Source organism: Apaloderma vittatum, unplaced genomic scaffold, assembly GCF_000703405.1.
Source record: "Apaloderma vittatum isolate BGI_N311 unplaced genomic scaffold, ASM70340v1 scaffold15013, whole genome shotgun sequence".
NCBI classification, from domain to species: domain Eukaryota; kingdom Metazoa; phylum Chordata; class Aves; order Trogoniformes; family Trogonidae; genus Apaloderma; species Apaloderma vittatum.
In genome coordinates, this window is record NW_009708721.1 from 31,980 (window position 1) to 47,809 (window position 15,830).

General features: G+C 41.7%; 1 protein-coding gene across 1 annotated transcript in view; it reads right to left on the reverse strand.

Annotated features, from left to right (window-relative positions):
* The window catches only part of PIGL (phosphatidylinositol glycan anchor biosynthesis, class L), a gene marked incomplete at both ends in the record, with an annotated part of 46,777 nt that overhangs the window by 29,062 nt on the left and 1,885 nt on the right, over positions 1 to 15,830 (reverse strand). Inside the window, one exon of the mRNA XM_009866665.1 lies at positions 15,339 to 15,470. Within this exon, the coding sequence (XP_009864967.1) occupies positions 15,339 to 15,470 (132 nt within the window). The remainder of the gene's footprint in view (positions 1 to 15,338; positions 15,471 to 15,830) is intronic.

Sequence of the window (15,830 nt, forward strand, 5' to 3'; positions counted from 1 at the left end):
CGCAGGAGCGGTTCTGCTCCGGGGACCCGCGGGAGTCCGCAACGTCCCTGCTCAACAACGCGCGTACCCCTCCTCATCTCAGGGAGGGCAATCCTGCAGGAATTTCTCACTGTCTCTGCTCAATAAGAGCTGAAGAGAGAATGCTTTAATAAAAACACGCCTCTCCTCAAACCATTGATGGAAAGATGCCCCCATGTTCTGTAAAAGTGTGGCCCAGAGCCACCTTGTGCTCCTCTGGAGGTGGATGTGCACAGCTGTACCGGGATAACGGGACAGGGCGGGGACAGAAAATCCTGGCACCGCTGCAATCAGCACAAAATCTCGGTTCCTTACTGGAGCTCCGCTTGGGGACTTGTCTCTCCCGACACACTCTGCAGCAGAAGCGCGGGAGCAATCCTGTCCTTCAGCCTGGGTAACCACCGCGCAGGTCTGTCTCCTGAATTTAAATCCTGAGGGTTAAACATTCCTAAATAAATTACTGTTAATGCAACTCTCTGTAAGGCCAAACTAGTCCGGGCTACATTGTTTAAACATTAAGTTCTGCAGGTTTATTCTCTAATCTCTCTCGTGGTTTTTTTCCTTTTAAATTAATTTTCTGATCATCTGTGGCTTAGAAGATGATTGATTCAGTAGATATCTACTCCCACATCTGGGCTTTCTTTTAACAAAGTCACGAAAATGATGAATTTTCTCTTATATAATGTTTTATTGCTTCCTCTGTCCATGCTTTTGGTGTTTTAATCTTAAATAGAGGTTTGCACACTCACATATCAGCGTGTATAGTACACTGGATAAGCAAAAAAACCCATTTTTAAATTGAAGGCTTGCCCAGACATCTAATACCTTATCACAGAAATATGAAATTTTCTTTTGCTCTGAGTCACTGATAAAAAATTTACTTCATAGAACATTTGAAAATGGGAAAAAAAAACCACAAATGCACAACAGAAAAACAGACGTGTCTATCAGGAGCTCTAAAAGCACTGGCAGAGGGCATTTCTGTTCCTGTGCCTTGTCGCTCTCAACTAGGCTGCTCCAACAGCCAGTGACTGTGTCTGACGGGAGAGCAGTGGCTGCTGCACAGGCACCCTCAGAACGCCCCAGGGACGAGGGGCTACTTTTCACATACAAGAAAATTCACAAAGAGTGGGATCAATGCAGCCAAATTCCCATCTTTCCTCTGTCTGCCATGTGGGACAGCGTGATTTCATTCCACCTATTTTAAATAAGTGATTTAGTTATTTCTAAAACAACTATAGCTAAGCACAGAAGTTAATTTTTACAGTTTATTTTATTAACAATCATGGCGTGATGTATTTTTCCCCACTAAATGAATTTTTATTCAGGTTTTGTGCAATTTTGAGTTGAGATGGAAGCAGAAGCTCCAAGTCATTAGAACAGGATATAATAATTGTTTTCTAACAGTTGGGTAAATTATATTACATTTCTAGAAATAAATGGAAAAGTTTACCACAACATAGTATTCAAACCTAACAGGTCCAGTAAACAATGTGAACTGTAGTTCAGGAGATAAAGCAGTTGGTTTTGGATCACACGTGCTCTTCAAGCACCAAAAAAATAGTAAAACAGACTTTCATGGCTGTTTTTATTCACAGACCACAAGATGAAAAAGAGCTTTCCTCCTTCAGTTTCAAATGAGCTTCTCAACTTTGAATTATCGAGTTTCTGAATTAGGTAAGGTAAGACAACTAAAAGGAGTCATTCACTCTAAAACTGAGTCAGAGACTTCCATCAATTCAGTGGTTTTACTTTCTCTTAAACATTGGCAGGAAAAAGTATACAGCCTGCCTCCTCAATTTCATGGAAGTTGCTTGAAGCTTAGGATAGAGTCATAAATGCACATTAAATCACAGTGTTTTATTTTAAACCATTTAATAATTGCAATAAATTTCTATCCATCCTGCTCCAGTGGCTTTTGGTTTTGCAGTGGAAAATCAGGCTTGCCAGCTAATTAATTCTTATGATTGATTGTAGTTATTATCATTGTCATAGATTTTTAAAGCCAGCAGGGACCCCTGTGGTCATTATTCTCATTCGATAAGCTACGCAACAACTCAACGGACCTCATCCAACAAAACTCTTCCCCGTGTTGATACTTCTGTACCATTTTTAAGTCACATCATGGATAAAGCAAATAACTCAAGCACCTTAAATGTCCGTTATTGGGCCTGTCTTCCACATCCTTCGTCATTCCACTGTTTCCCAAGTATTTTCCAAACTTCAACCTCCTTTTGGAAGTGTAGACTTTATACCAAGATACAGAACTAGCACAGGAGACTCTCAGATGATATGTTTGAGGCAATACTAGCTGTGACTCCCTTGTTCACAAAGGCCCATCCACACGCCGTGCGACAGCCAGGGCACTGGGAGCTGATGCTGAACCAGCTCTCTGCAGTTACTCCTTACAGCTTCTTATTGGCATTTCCTACATCTGGGACTACCTCAATGCCTAATTTTTACCAAAGAACGAATAACTTTGTATTTGACTACGAATGGCTACATACATCAGTCGATACGGCCACTTTCCCATAATAGTTTTTGCTATTTATAATTCCCCAGGTTGCCAAGAGGTCGCCACTTTTAAAACCTGGGAAGTACATAGGCACAGATGAAGAGATCTGTTCAAGTGACACAGGGCAGCTTTCGCTGAGGTAGGCTTGGCCTAAAACAAAGGAATCTCGGCTTTTGTTTCCATGTTCTGGCTACTGAATACAACACTGAATACTGCCTCAAGCAAATGAGTGTGTAACGACCGCTTCAACCCCTTCGTTGGTTTAAGTGCAGATGAAGAAGAGGAAATGGCGCAAAGACGCAGCCTCAGCAATTTGGGCGGGTTCCTACTGCAGCCATGATGTTCATGTTACTGGTACAATAAAGAACTGACGCCCTTGTGTTTGCCCTCGGGTTCTGCTGAGAGGGCAAGAAGAGCCATTGGGCACTACCCTTCCACTCCTGAACCAAAGCACGTGAGCTCGCTCACAGGGATTCAGGCTTTGCCCTTGAACTGGCAGGGGCTGCATTTGGCGCTCTGCTTTTAGATCAATATAGAAGCCAGGCGTAATCTTATCTGGCAGGAACAGGGATATTGGGGGAGGGGGTGGAACACAGCCTCCAGAGGTGAGGAGAGCAGCTCTTCTAAATGTTAATGGGTTAAGAATAGAAAGGACAAATGCCTGCCTTATCAGAAGGCCCCATGTGCAAACAGGCACCAGGCTGCAGCAATCGCAGCACAAGCTGGTTATAAACGTCAGGAGTCAGTCATTGGAGCTGTGAGCACCAAAAGCAGAATGGCAGAACTGGGAAACCTTCCAAGACGCTTCTGGACTGGGAAAGTCCAACCGCCAAGACTGGCGGGGGGTGCTGTGGAGCCAGACATCCCTCGTGAGCTGCGCAAAGGCCCCAGCAAGGTACTGGGGAAGGATACTGTGAGTGTCAACAGAATGAGCCACTGTAGGAGCGGGTACTGAACAGGCTGTATAGCAAACATCTCCCAACGGCACAGCACTGCTCCACTGTCCTGCAATAAGGAGAGAAAAAGTCCTTCCTTACCTCCTTGTACATACAGAGGGTACTAAGCCCAGCGGAAGCTCTGTGCTGACTCTGTACACAGGGTCTGCCCTTACAGTACCTCTGAGTATAATGCATAAATAAGACAAAACAGCACATGAAAAAAATGTATCTCCCTTAAATACTAATATATTTTCAGTCCTGGTCTAATTAATCTTCTTATTGGCATCTAAGGAAAGAGGCCAAAAGTTGCATCACATTGGACAGTAATCTTGCAGACACAAGCAACCAGTCTGAAGCAATAACGAACGGTACCAGCACACACTGGTGTGTATAGAGTTAGTCCGCTGTGAGTAATATTACGTGGGACCCATGTCTACAGCTTACCAGTGCTTTCAGTGTGGCATCTTTTGCCTGGAATAAGTTGTCAACAAAATTAATCAACTGAGTCTCATTCTCAGAAAAGATCGGCAGGGAGCAGCCACGTTTAAGAAGATTGCAGTTCCCTCTCTCCCAGGACGGGGAATGCCTGGAGATGGTACCTGGGCATGGGAAACAGGAGGACAGCTACTTGGCAGGGTTCCCTCCTCAGAGCACAACACAGAGCACCATTCTTGTCAGCCTGGTCCCAGCTGTAAACAGCTATCAAAGGACAGAGTTATTTACTGGCTAAAACACTAAGAAGAAATAATAACAACAAATAAAGCAAGACTAAATATATTTTATCCCACAAAAGGGATAAATAGGGTTTGTGTTCATAGCTTGGAGATCATATTCTAACCATTAAACAGCGACTTTAATTGGTAAAGATAGGGTTACACTTTAAAACAAAAAAGGAATGCACCCATATGAAGCCACTGCTCATTGAAAGACGATTTTAGTTTAATGCCTTCATGTTTGTTCCACCAAGTGACTACTCTGCAGTTAACTGGACTGGCCTCTAATCTCAGCCATACTGGAGAACATTGTAACGTACTTAAATTTGCAGGCTGCGTCCTTTATGCAGCAGAGCTCCCTAATGGGAACAAACGGCTTACTTCGTACACCAGCATTACTCGGCGTCTCTTTATCCCGCAGCCTTCTGCAAGCATCTGTTCATTTGCTGACGTGCATGCACTGCTCTTCCGCAGCACCAATCTAATTTTCAGTCTAGAAACCCTTGAGTTCATTCATTTGAAACAGCACAAATATACGGCAGCAGACAATTTTCATACACATGGCATTACTGACTGCTATTAACAGTTGCTGTTTCAACCCAGAAGCTACTGTATTTTCAGTGACAGCTCCGATACGCTAATGATTTGTGATATTTTCTGAACTCTTTAGGGGAGGAAAAACAAATTGTAAAAATGCAAGATTTTACTCATTTTTATTCACAGCGAGAATGACCAAGCCTATTTATCTTATGAGTCACATCCCAAAAGCTTCACATGGCTGACAGCCTCAAGAGATCCAATACACCTTCTGGAGAGCTACTACAAGAGAAAGAGTCTTTTTCATCTCTCATTTCGTGAGTTAAGAGTTTAATTCAACTTAGCTCAATCTAAACAGTAAGGAATACAACCCAAGTCTTCCAGTAACATTGTGACTTTCTCTGAGTCACAACGAATTTGAATGAAATTATTAGTCACTGCAGAACGAAGCTGTGGAGGTTCTCCTACAACCCCTTCTGGTTCATTATGCGGAAGGCAATTTTCAAAATGCTGCCTCAGCTCAGATGTTTGTTGTGTGTACGTGTCTGCCTGCTACAAGCCCTCTCTGTGCCTCTCGCTGTGACATGCACTGTCATTCGCTTGACTCTCAGTCACAGATGTCAACAGTGTAAGAGCACAAGAGTATTACAGAAATCCCAGCTTTTAACGTGTTCATATTTCAAAAGATGATTACATGAGCACATTTATTGCAGCTGAAAATGCTTAAAGTTTCACACATACTGGACAACTACAACGTACAGCCTAATACAACATTAAAGGGAGAGACCGTATGCAATTTTCTGACCTCTGTTATTTCTGTGACGTTACCATTTTAAAGCATTTGATATGCTGCTCTTTGGTTTAAACTTAAGAATGGCATTTGAATTTTTACCCTAACAAACCTTATCAACAGACTTCACATTTTCATTATTCTGTCCATGCAAGCCACAAGGATACTTTTTCCCCCCAAATGTCCAATCTGCAGGGAATGGTTGTGAAACTCCATTATTTCCAGGAATTGCTGGCAGCCTATTGCTGTCTCTTCTCAGTATTGCCTGTATTTTCCTTGTTCAGCTTTAAAAGCCAAACTTGGTTTACAAAAATGTCTGGGTTTCCTGATGCCAGAACTGAATAAAGACTAGAACAGGACAGAATTAGATGGTTTTATTATACTGAAAAGCCATTAAGTCACATTAAAGTTTGTAAAACAACAAGAGTATAAAACTCAAAATAGATGCTCAGCCTTAAATCCTATTACTCAAATATTTTCCTAGACATTACCAATAGCTTTTCTAAGCTCCATCACCCTTAACTGATCTTTACAATTAAAAAAATCCATCTACTTTGTTTTCAAGTTATACATACTTGGATTTTCATTATTTAGTAAAGTAAAAATAATCTGTAAAGAAAGACAGTCTGAGTTCTCCAACATGCATGATGTCTGCCACAGTTTGATCTTCAATAAGCAGAGGTAAAGAACACAGGTATCTACTAGACTCAGTTGCCCAGGAAAAAAAACACACTCCAGGCTATATGGTCAAGAAAGCTTTAAGCTTACAGATTCTGGATTATTCCAATCTTTCATCAGTCATGATGGTCCATAAGTTCTAATGGCAAACTCCCCATCTAAGTTATCTGCAGGACCGCGCTGTGACTTCAGCCACACAGGGCAGCAGCTGCCAAGAAAGCAAGGGGATTACTCCAAAATTACTTTGGCAGGACTAGGATCAGAATCTGACTACATCCACACAGAACCCAAACAATGCTACAGGCCATAGGAACAATCATCGGTAGATGGGCTGTAAAAACAATGAAGACCTCTGCAACTCCGATGCACTTCGGTGACTGAAAAGATTCCAGGCCGACTGTTCCTCCTCTCTAAAATATCTTGGTCTTCATCCTGTGTTCCTGAGGCACTCCTGACACACCACTCTAAAAACATGTCTAATAAACTCACAACTTCAGCTAAATATTCTGTTGCACTCAATTTGGGAATGCCATAAGGTAGGGAGCGATGTCCGAGGCTGCTTTCTGGGAAGAGGAAATCAACCATACGCAATGTCAACCAAGTTCATTCCTAAATGCAAACCACATTGGGCTGTCAAGCACGATAATAAAAACCTGCTGACCTAGTTTCCTGCAGAACAAAATCCTCTGTCTTCCCTCCTCCCCTGCCAAACCTAAATCAGATCTCCTTCTTTGGAGAAAGAATTAACCCTTTGACTAACAAGGAAGACTCTAATGGTGATCCTTAACACTTATACAGCATTATCTATGAGAATAGTATGGAAACTTGGTCCATCCTCACAGCTCTGCAAGGAGGAAGGATTTTTAGAGGATGAAAGTGAAATATAGGAAAAGTCCAAGACCTTAGCAGAGGTCAGCAGAGAACATAGATTTCTTCAAAAGGATTTTGAAGTGTGAAGCTCTATGCCCTAACCCCCTTGCTCAGTAACCCTTCTACATTTGCTCTATGCAAATATAAAACCTTCATTCATGATGTGGCAAAAAAAATAACAGCACAGCTCAGCTTTTTGAAAAACTGCATCAAACTGCTCAAGAAAGGCCTATTGTTCTTCCCAAATTTTGCAATGTCAACTCACAAGTCCACTTCTGGTAGACGAGAGCTGACTGTATTTGCTCCAAGTGTTTGGCGAACGCGTTCACTTTTAATGGCTTCACTTCCACGGTGAGGCAATGTTTCATTTGAAGGGATGCCTGGGGGAACTTCAGAATGGACACAGAAGGCAAAAATAACAGGGCATGTCACAACAAACTCAGCCAAGAAAATACAAATGGGAATTCTCTTGCTGCAGGATGCTTCAAGAGGCAGTCCTGGATCACGCTGCTGCAGAGCAACACCCCAGTGCAGTCGGCTTGAAGCATCTGTGGAGCCTCAGATTCTAGGACCCCTTTACTGGCTCACACTAATACTGTCAATTGGAGGAGCTTTCAGTCATGTCAAATCGGGTTTTATTAATGGAAAGAACTTTACAAGCAGTGTTTTACAATGAGGTGGCCAAAGTGCAACCCCCATGTGAAACTGCTTCTTCTGTCCTGCAGCCAGAGCTTTCGCCATTGTTCTAAGACCCTACAATAAACAAATTCTCATTATGCAAAATTCTCGTTATGCATTGCCCCCTACGAACTGAGACAGCTTCGCCTACATCCAGACAGTACCCCAGGACCTGAAACCTCTCCATCCCCACACGCTCCTGTGGCCTCTGTCTCACAAGGTGCAGCATCCAAACTCTTGACAAGCTACCGAACAGAAACCTCTGTTCTGCAAAATCTGAGAGACTCTGCTACACAAAGCAGCCTCGTTTACTAACATACCATTGGAGAAAATACTGAAACGGGAAAGCCAACAGGCATGCGAGCAGTACCAGTTCACCCACGAAAAAGTTATTTTCTCTGTTACCTTATCGGTCTGCAGGGAAGCTGTTAAGAGAGCACAGGCTTACAGAACAAGGGCAGCACTTAGCATTGCTACCCTTCAGGGAATTTGAAAGTGAAGAACAAAGAACCTGAATTAGATGGCACTGCACAGGTTGTCCTAGCTCTGCTTATTCTCTAGATTGCTGCATCTTCACAGGTAAACTCCATAAAAGCTTCTGCTCAGGCTTTGAAATGTGGAAGACAAAAGTCTGAGTTCTCACAGACTTACTACTAACATCGGTCAGGGTTAGTAATGTGATGATGGAAAAAGAGCATCTTATTCATCATATCTGGTCCCTGAGGGGTTATGAGCTGTATATGCTTATTTTATTGACACAACCAAGTTTTAACTTCTATTGTCTTGCAGAGGAAGAGCAAGCTGAATTCAATTCTGGCTCACACATCATTCGCAGTTTTAGCCAAATCCCAGCCACACAACTTTTATTACTGGGAGGATGTCAGAGGCAAAAGACACAGCTGGATATTCAGATCCCAGACCGAGTTCTGCCGTGCTGGCAGTTAGACAAACCAGCTTTTGATTTGTAAGTAAACAGAGCCAATCTGAGCTGGAAGGTCATTAAGAGAAAACATATTTTACACAATATCCATTGTACAGTTGCTTTTCCAACTTTCCCCATACCAACATTTTTTTAAACAAGACTTTGTTTTCTCTCCTTGACTGTTCCAATGACAATTCTGTGGTCCTACTGAAATCAAAGGCCAACCCCCACTGATTTTGAAGGGACCAGAAGGTGGCTCTGAGGAACAAAGACATCCAAGATTCTACAGCTCCAGTTCTGTGACCTATGTGTAAAAACTGGGTTGATGCAGACCCAAAACACGTTGTATAAAAGCACAGAATTTATAAGTCTACATTCTCACAAAAATTCCACTGAGTCTTTACAGTGTTCGCAGTCCAGATATTGCTATTCCTATAAAAAATAGTATCTTTCAATCAACATGAAAGTAACTGAGCTCCTTTCACTACTCAAGAGAGATGTCCACAAAGCAAATTTTTTTCTACCCTGACAATGTCTTCCTCTACAGAAGAGCCAGAAAGGTCCCCAATGAATGCCCTGCAATTATTTTCAGGAGGAGGTGAAATTCTTGGGGATTTCTTTCACCCCATGGTCCTGTCCCAGAGGCCCCAAGGACATCCTGCTTCTGTAGCTCAAGTCAAACCTTTGAGTCTGCTGGAGAAGGGGAGGCTTCCCACTCATCCTGTACACATTGCTTCCTATCTTTTCTTCCTACTTTCCACCATAGGAGATGTCTTCTGATCTCAGTGGGAATTTTGAAAGTAAGCTGAAGAAATTAGGATTATATTGTTGGCATTTGTCAAGACAGCATATTGCGGCATTTAAAGTGGTCTGAAAGCCTTTGACACTATGCCTTGTAATTGGAAACATTCTGTCCTTAACGAGCCAAACAAAGCCCTTGCTCCCAAGGCCCAGATATTGATTATTCCATAAATTTTCTAGTGTCTGTCTGAACTGGTTTTAGTGTCATGAGGCCCCTGGACACACCAACTGAGGCAGCCTGGCGGAAGTTGCAGAAGTGTGAGTACAGGTACACACTACCCGCAGACGCCATCTAGCACACCCATGATCCTGACCTTTAGGAAAAACTCCAAAGGGGATTTCAACCAAGAGAGGCTGCAAATCCCCTTCCTCTGTTTTCCTGCACAGCAATGATCCGACACGCAAGAAAATGCAAGGCCGCTGCAGATGCAACTGAACAGTGTTTCCAAACCATGTCACAGCCTCAGATCTCACAGCTTAATTTTCACTGAGGCACTCAACATTTTTTACTGTAGCTACAATTAAAACAAGAGTATGAGAACACACGAAGAAACCACACAGTTCTTGTGAACAAGGCGTTAACGCCCAATCCATAGTGAGAAGGCATTCAAGAGTGTTCCCAGTAGAAATATGAATATATTTTCCCTGAGTAAGCTGGGAGGAATGCAGAGCTCAAGCTCTTTAAGGAAAAGAGTTGACCATTTTCTCTCCTCAGATAAAAAAACACAGTCTGACTATAATTAACAGCAAGGCATTTGCAGCTGCAAGTTAAAACGAGGGACTAACTGAGCTGTTGCTGGGCTATCAAAGCAGGGAACCTTCTGGGAGCAAAGGGAAAACGCCTGTCATTCTCCATTAGTCTGTCAGGGTGTCTGTTGGCAAAACATGCTGTATTGTTCCACTGTGTCACTGGCAAAATAAATAGGTTGTTATAGTTTGCCATATTTAACAGGGGACTATAACTGTTGAAAACGTCTTTAATCTAATGACCGTATCTTTCTATAGTTTACTAGCACCGTGGAAGAAGTCATTCAAAATATTTTAGTATGAAACCCTGAATTTTATACTGTAAAGCAGCAAACGCAGAGACACTTACTTCCACACAGACACCAGTGGTCTAGTTACAGAATCATTCCAGTCAGCAAATCTGGCTGTGTTACCAGGAGATGGCAAAGCTGGGACGTGAACCATGAGCAAATTCAGGAAGGGTCACTGAGGCTTTCTTTGCTCCAGAGAAGATGCCTGTCTTTAACATAAGTGGGAGACTTTTAAAAGCCAGTCACGAAAGAACAGTACAAGGCATTTCTGAAGGTCTGAACTAAGGAAAAACAAAAATACAGGACTTCTAGAGCACTTTCCTGTCCTCAGCCCTGGTCAGTCTTCCCAGACTCCTGAAACACAGCCTTATTTCTTTTCTTATTATCAGCTTACCAGTGCTGATGTTTTTTAAGTTGAATCAAACTTGCACCAGCTTTGGGGGATGACTGGAATCCCTATTCTCATCCTTCACGCTTGGAGATCAGTATAGTTTTCTTTCTGCTAAAATAATCTTGAGAGATAATATATAATTTTGATTTGATTTCCACAAAGACGTTTCGTCCTTTAGCAATACTCCTTCCCTCTCCCTTGCATTTATTCAGAGCCCTTGGCTTCACTGGCCACACTCCTGCTCTTAATCAAACCCTGCTGTGACTTCACTGACACAGCTCCACAGGTCTCTGTTGACATCTGAAGGAAAATCCTCGAATGCTGTGGAAGGGATCGTTGCTCACTGCTCTGCAGAGGTAATGTGGGGAACACGCCCCATTAGCACTGAAAGGATCATTTTCCCTTTCACCACAGACTATTCCTCCTTTTTGTACAGCAAGGAAGCTACTTACACTAGAAAGCTGAGAAAGAACCTGGTTCACAGAAGCCCCAAGGGAAACAGGGCAGATTTCCTTATGGAGGAAAATGTCTGACTTAGCACAAAACAGCTAAACCCAACTTACTGCAACAGAAGCCTTTGCTTCGGAAAGCAGCTTTCCTGGAGGGCAGAGAGACATCTCAATCCCCAGAAGAATTTCCTCTTAAATTACTGCATAGAGCAACGCTTATAAAAGCAGAAGCCGAAAGGCAGACTTTGATATAATCCTTTTTATAAAGTGTTCTGTTGTCCTAAATATCAGCATGAGCGGCCACGTGGTAAGCGTTTTGGAAAAATTATCTGTTCCTTTACAAATGTAAATAAAAATAGGTGGCTAAATATTCTACTGTCTCCTCCAAAATAAAACAATATAAATCTCAAGAATTACACTAAACAGAAGTGAAATTAGGCTACAGTGATTACATAAACATCGAGATACCCATCTGACTGACAAAGGCTTCATACTTCCTGTAATGGTAAAGTGTGCTAGTATTCAGGGTGATTATGGATGATTATGAGTATATTTGACTGATTCAAAAGGTGAGGTTGATTTCCTTATTTTTCTTTAATTTTACTCAGCACATAGATCAGTTCTTTAGAATTAGCACTAAAGTAAAATGCCAAACTATAACACCACGAGGAACTTGGGAAGACAAAATGTAACTAATTACCACAAAGAATAATTATATTAAAAAAAAAAAAGAATTCAAGCCTCTTTCCAGCCTCATAAAAAACCTGCAGATAGCCTGTGATTCTGTATCAGCAGATGTTTTCTCTCCTGTGCATTATCAGAGCCCTTTTGGCCTTAAGTGAAATAACAATAATTAAAAAGCAAATGGAGTGCAATTACCATGGAAACTTGGAAACTAACGTAACATTATTTGCTGTAAGCCTTTGTGCAGCAAATGGAAAATTTTCTAGTTTACACAAATCTTGGCTACTATTTTCTTTGCAGTGCAAACTTTGGTCAAATATTTTTTTTCACATTAAAGATGCAAATAGTGAGTTTCACTTTCTGTCCAGTACGACCCTGCACAAAAGCTTCAGAAGCTGCAGTTAAATGTCTGATATTTATCTTTCCATGAACTCAAAATAGATATTAGAAAAAGAACAATTTAGGCTTCCTTTTCGCTTGTTCCTTCAGAAAGTGAAAACAGTTTAGAAAACATCTGTCTACAGGAGCAAAGAACTTTGCTATGGGAGATTCCTGTGGGCTGAAACACGGGTACAGTCTGGGACCACATTTGTGCAGAAGATCTGAGTTGTCCTTAACTGAGGCAACAAACACAGTGACAACATCAAACACCTGCTGAAGAATCACTGCAAAGCAGTTGTCTGACCGAGACTGAGCCAGTCCTGCCCCAGCAATCCTGCTTGTACTGGAGAGAGTCATTGTTAAGGGACTGCTTAATAAGGGCTTTAGCAGAGTCCTTACCGGAGATTTCATCGCAGGCTGACTGACTGAGGCTTTCTCTTTACAGCTTCACATGCAAGTCAAAATGTCCTGTTGGCTTTACACCTGCCTGGCCAAGTAAGTTACCGAGCACGTCAATCACCTTGCTCTCCAGATGGATTTCCCCCTTTACATCTTGAAAATTGCACTCATCACTGGTAGGTCATGCAAAGAAAGAGGAAGCAGCATGACTCAGCTCCACACTACAATGGCTGGAGCAGATCCAGACCTACCAGTCCTTTGGGCTTTCCTTACCAAAAGACAAGTCTGCAGTTCGGATAATGTAAAGCAGCCAGTGTTTGGGTAGGAAATGTTAGACAGGCAGCACGCCAACTGCAGTTCTTAAGCAATGTGCTAGTTCCTTACACTGATGGAAAATTATCTTCCAAAGAGCTAGGAAGCGAACAAAAAAAGCCAAAGGGCTCTGATCTTGTGCCTACGGAAGACAAAATGCTAAAAAAGGAACAACCTCCTGAACTATATTCCATAAGCATGAATTTACACGGAAATCTAGCAGCAGACAACATATTAACTTAGCAAGTTTCACATCATGACACACCAGCAAATATTTTTGTAAAATCTATAAACTGCAGAAGTTGTAACAGAAGCATAGGAAAGCTACTGACATTAAGGAGTCCAGGAACCGGGATTTGATCCTCAGTGCTTTGTCTAAGCTGCTGGAGAATAGTGCTCTAAAAATTAGCTACTCTAGAAACGATCTTCTACCATTTTGCTCACACCTGATCCACAGATGTTTTTCATACAGAGCATCCATACAGCGAGCTACTGCAGAGCAAATAAAGCACTGCCAACACACTTAACTTCACTGTGTGAACAAGCCCTGAGCAAATTCAGCAAGAACTGCAGTTCACTCCTTGAACGCACAACAAAGACAATTTGATGGTTATCTCAAAGCAATTTAATCTCAGAGGTAGAGACTTCAAATCTAAACCTGTTTCTTAGAACAACGTTGTACATTCTAGTCCATGCCCAGAAGCTCTGGACAATGGGATGAATTTGTCTTCTCAGGCACTGCATTCACTGAAGGAATCGCATTTCAGTCATTGCTTACATAAATATGTGCAATAGTAGCAATGAAAGTGATAGAGACGCACGATCTGAGCTATTCCTCTAAATCAGCCCTCACCTTCCTACAGAGCATATCGAAGTATTACTTGCACAAATCAGTCCTCCAGGCTGTGCACGCAGCAGGGATGACTGAGCGGTACCGGGGAAACTTGGATCACACACTAAGCAGCCTCACACTGCATTAGAGCATGGAAGGCCAGCAGGCTTCTGGGCTCCATGTTCACTTCAAAAGATGGTTCATTGAGCAGACTTTATGCTTAGCAAAGCTCAGCAGCTTTTTTCCTTATCCCTCTCTGAAATGTTTTGGGCATTGTCTTATGATTGCACTACAAAATTTGAAGTCATCCAAAACTTGTTCATGAGAAGCGAATGGAAACATCTCTTTTCATTCCAAAGGAAATAACAACTCCTATGCTGTTTTCCTAAGTGAGCTGAAAACTTGGAGAGAAACCTAAAGCTAAAAAAAGCAAAGAACTCAAGAAGATTCATACTCTGGACTGCAGTTTCTGTAGCCTTAGCTCAAGGGAAAATATGCTCATGGGAAAAGGGCCAGCCTGGAAAAAAAAGTCAGCCAACTCTGACTTTTCTAGTTGGAGTGGCTTCAAATCAATATGTTGCTATTAAAGTAATTTCTTCATAAACAAAAATATTCTTTATGGATTGTATAATAGTAATTTACAATTGAAACAACCACTTGTACCATGTTTCCTAGCAATCAGTTATCTAGTTCAGCTCCTATCAACCCTAGATAAACAATGATCAGGCAATTTCAGAGGCCTTTATGATGTTAGTGTTGTTACACTGATTCAAGGTGTTATATCACCTTCCCAGAAGTGAGTTCCTGAACTAATCCCAAAACAAAGAAGTGTCAGCTTTATCACCTGCCTTTGTATCTACACACAACTAAAGACAACAACATCATACCTCAGAAAAACAGAAAACTTGTACGGCTTAATTTGAAAAAATCTTACTGCAATGGACTGTCTTTAATCCTGCAATCACTTTTGTCTTTAGCCAGGACTAAACCAGATTATAAATATAATAGAATTCCACACTAACCCTCTAAAGACTTGTCTACAGTCAAACCTGCCACAGGCAATTCAGAGAATTTGTAATTGTCTGTGTGACATTGCAACAAATGCAACAAAAAAAAAAGCTGCCCAAACACTCTGTGCCAGACCCCAGCAAGTACGGTCACCATTATCCCAAATGCTGTATCATCAGAGCTTAACCTAGGGATTATGATCCCCATTACACACTTGAATTGTCTTCTGCATTAATTAGATTTATGTTAAGGGTTGACAAGAATATCTGAAATGTTTCCTCAAAACTTTCTAGAATGATACAGTACGCTTTCACTGAACTTGAAAGTGAACTTCATCCCCTATTCAAAACTCAAGGAAATGATGCTGTAAATGAAAACCAGTTACCTGTGATCAATGACTGTTACACCGGAAGGAGGAATCCCCAGAAGAAAACAACTCTGTTCCAGTTCTTTCTTACGAATCTCCCCTTGATTGTAATAATTCCCTGAAACAAACAAACAAACACAGCAACACCATCTAAGTTTAGGTTAACTTGGGAAGAATTCCTCCTTTCCTTCTCAAAGCACTAAGTTAAAACATCACACATTAAATAAAAGGGCACATTTGAGGATTGGATGTATCACAGAAGACAAACTCCATGGCTTTTTCCTGAGCAACACCCAGCTTAGCTCAGGGTAAAATGCTGAGGCAAATGTGAATCCAAACAGTTCTGTGTCCTCATCCTAAGAGTGGCCAAAGTTAAATGTTCCTGCCAAAAAACACAGCAGATCTTCCAAACGACGATTCTGGAATAACCTGCTTGGGCAACTGCTTCCAACAACCCGTTTGATTAGTAAGCGTCTTATTCCTCGAAACATCAAAATTTCTAGCTCTTCC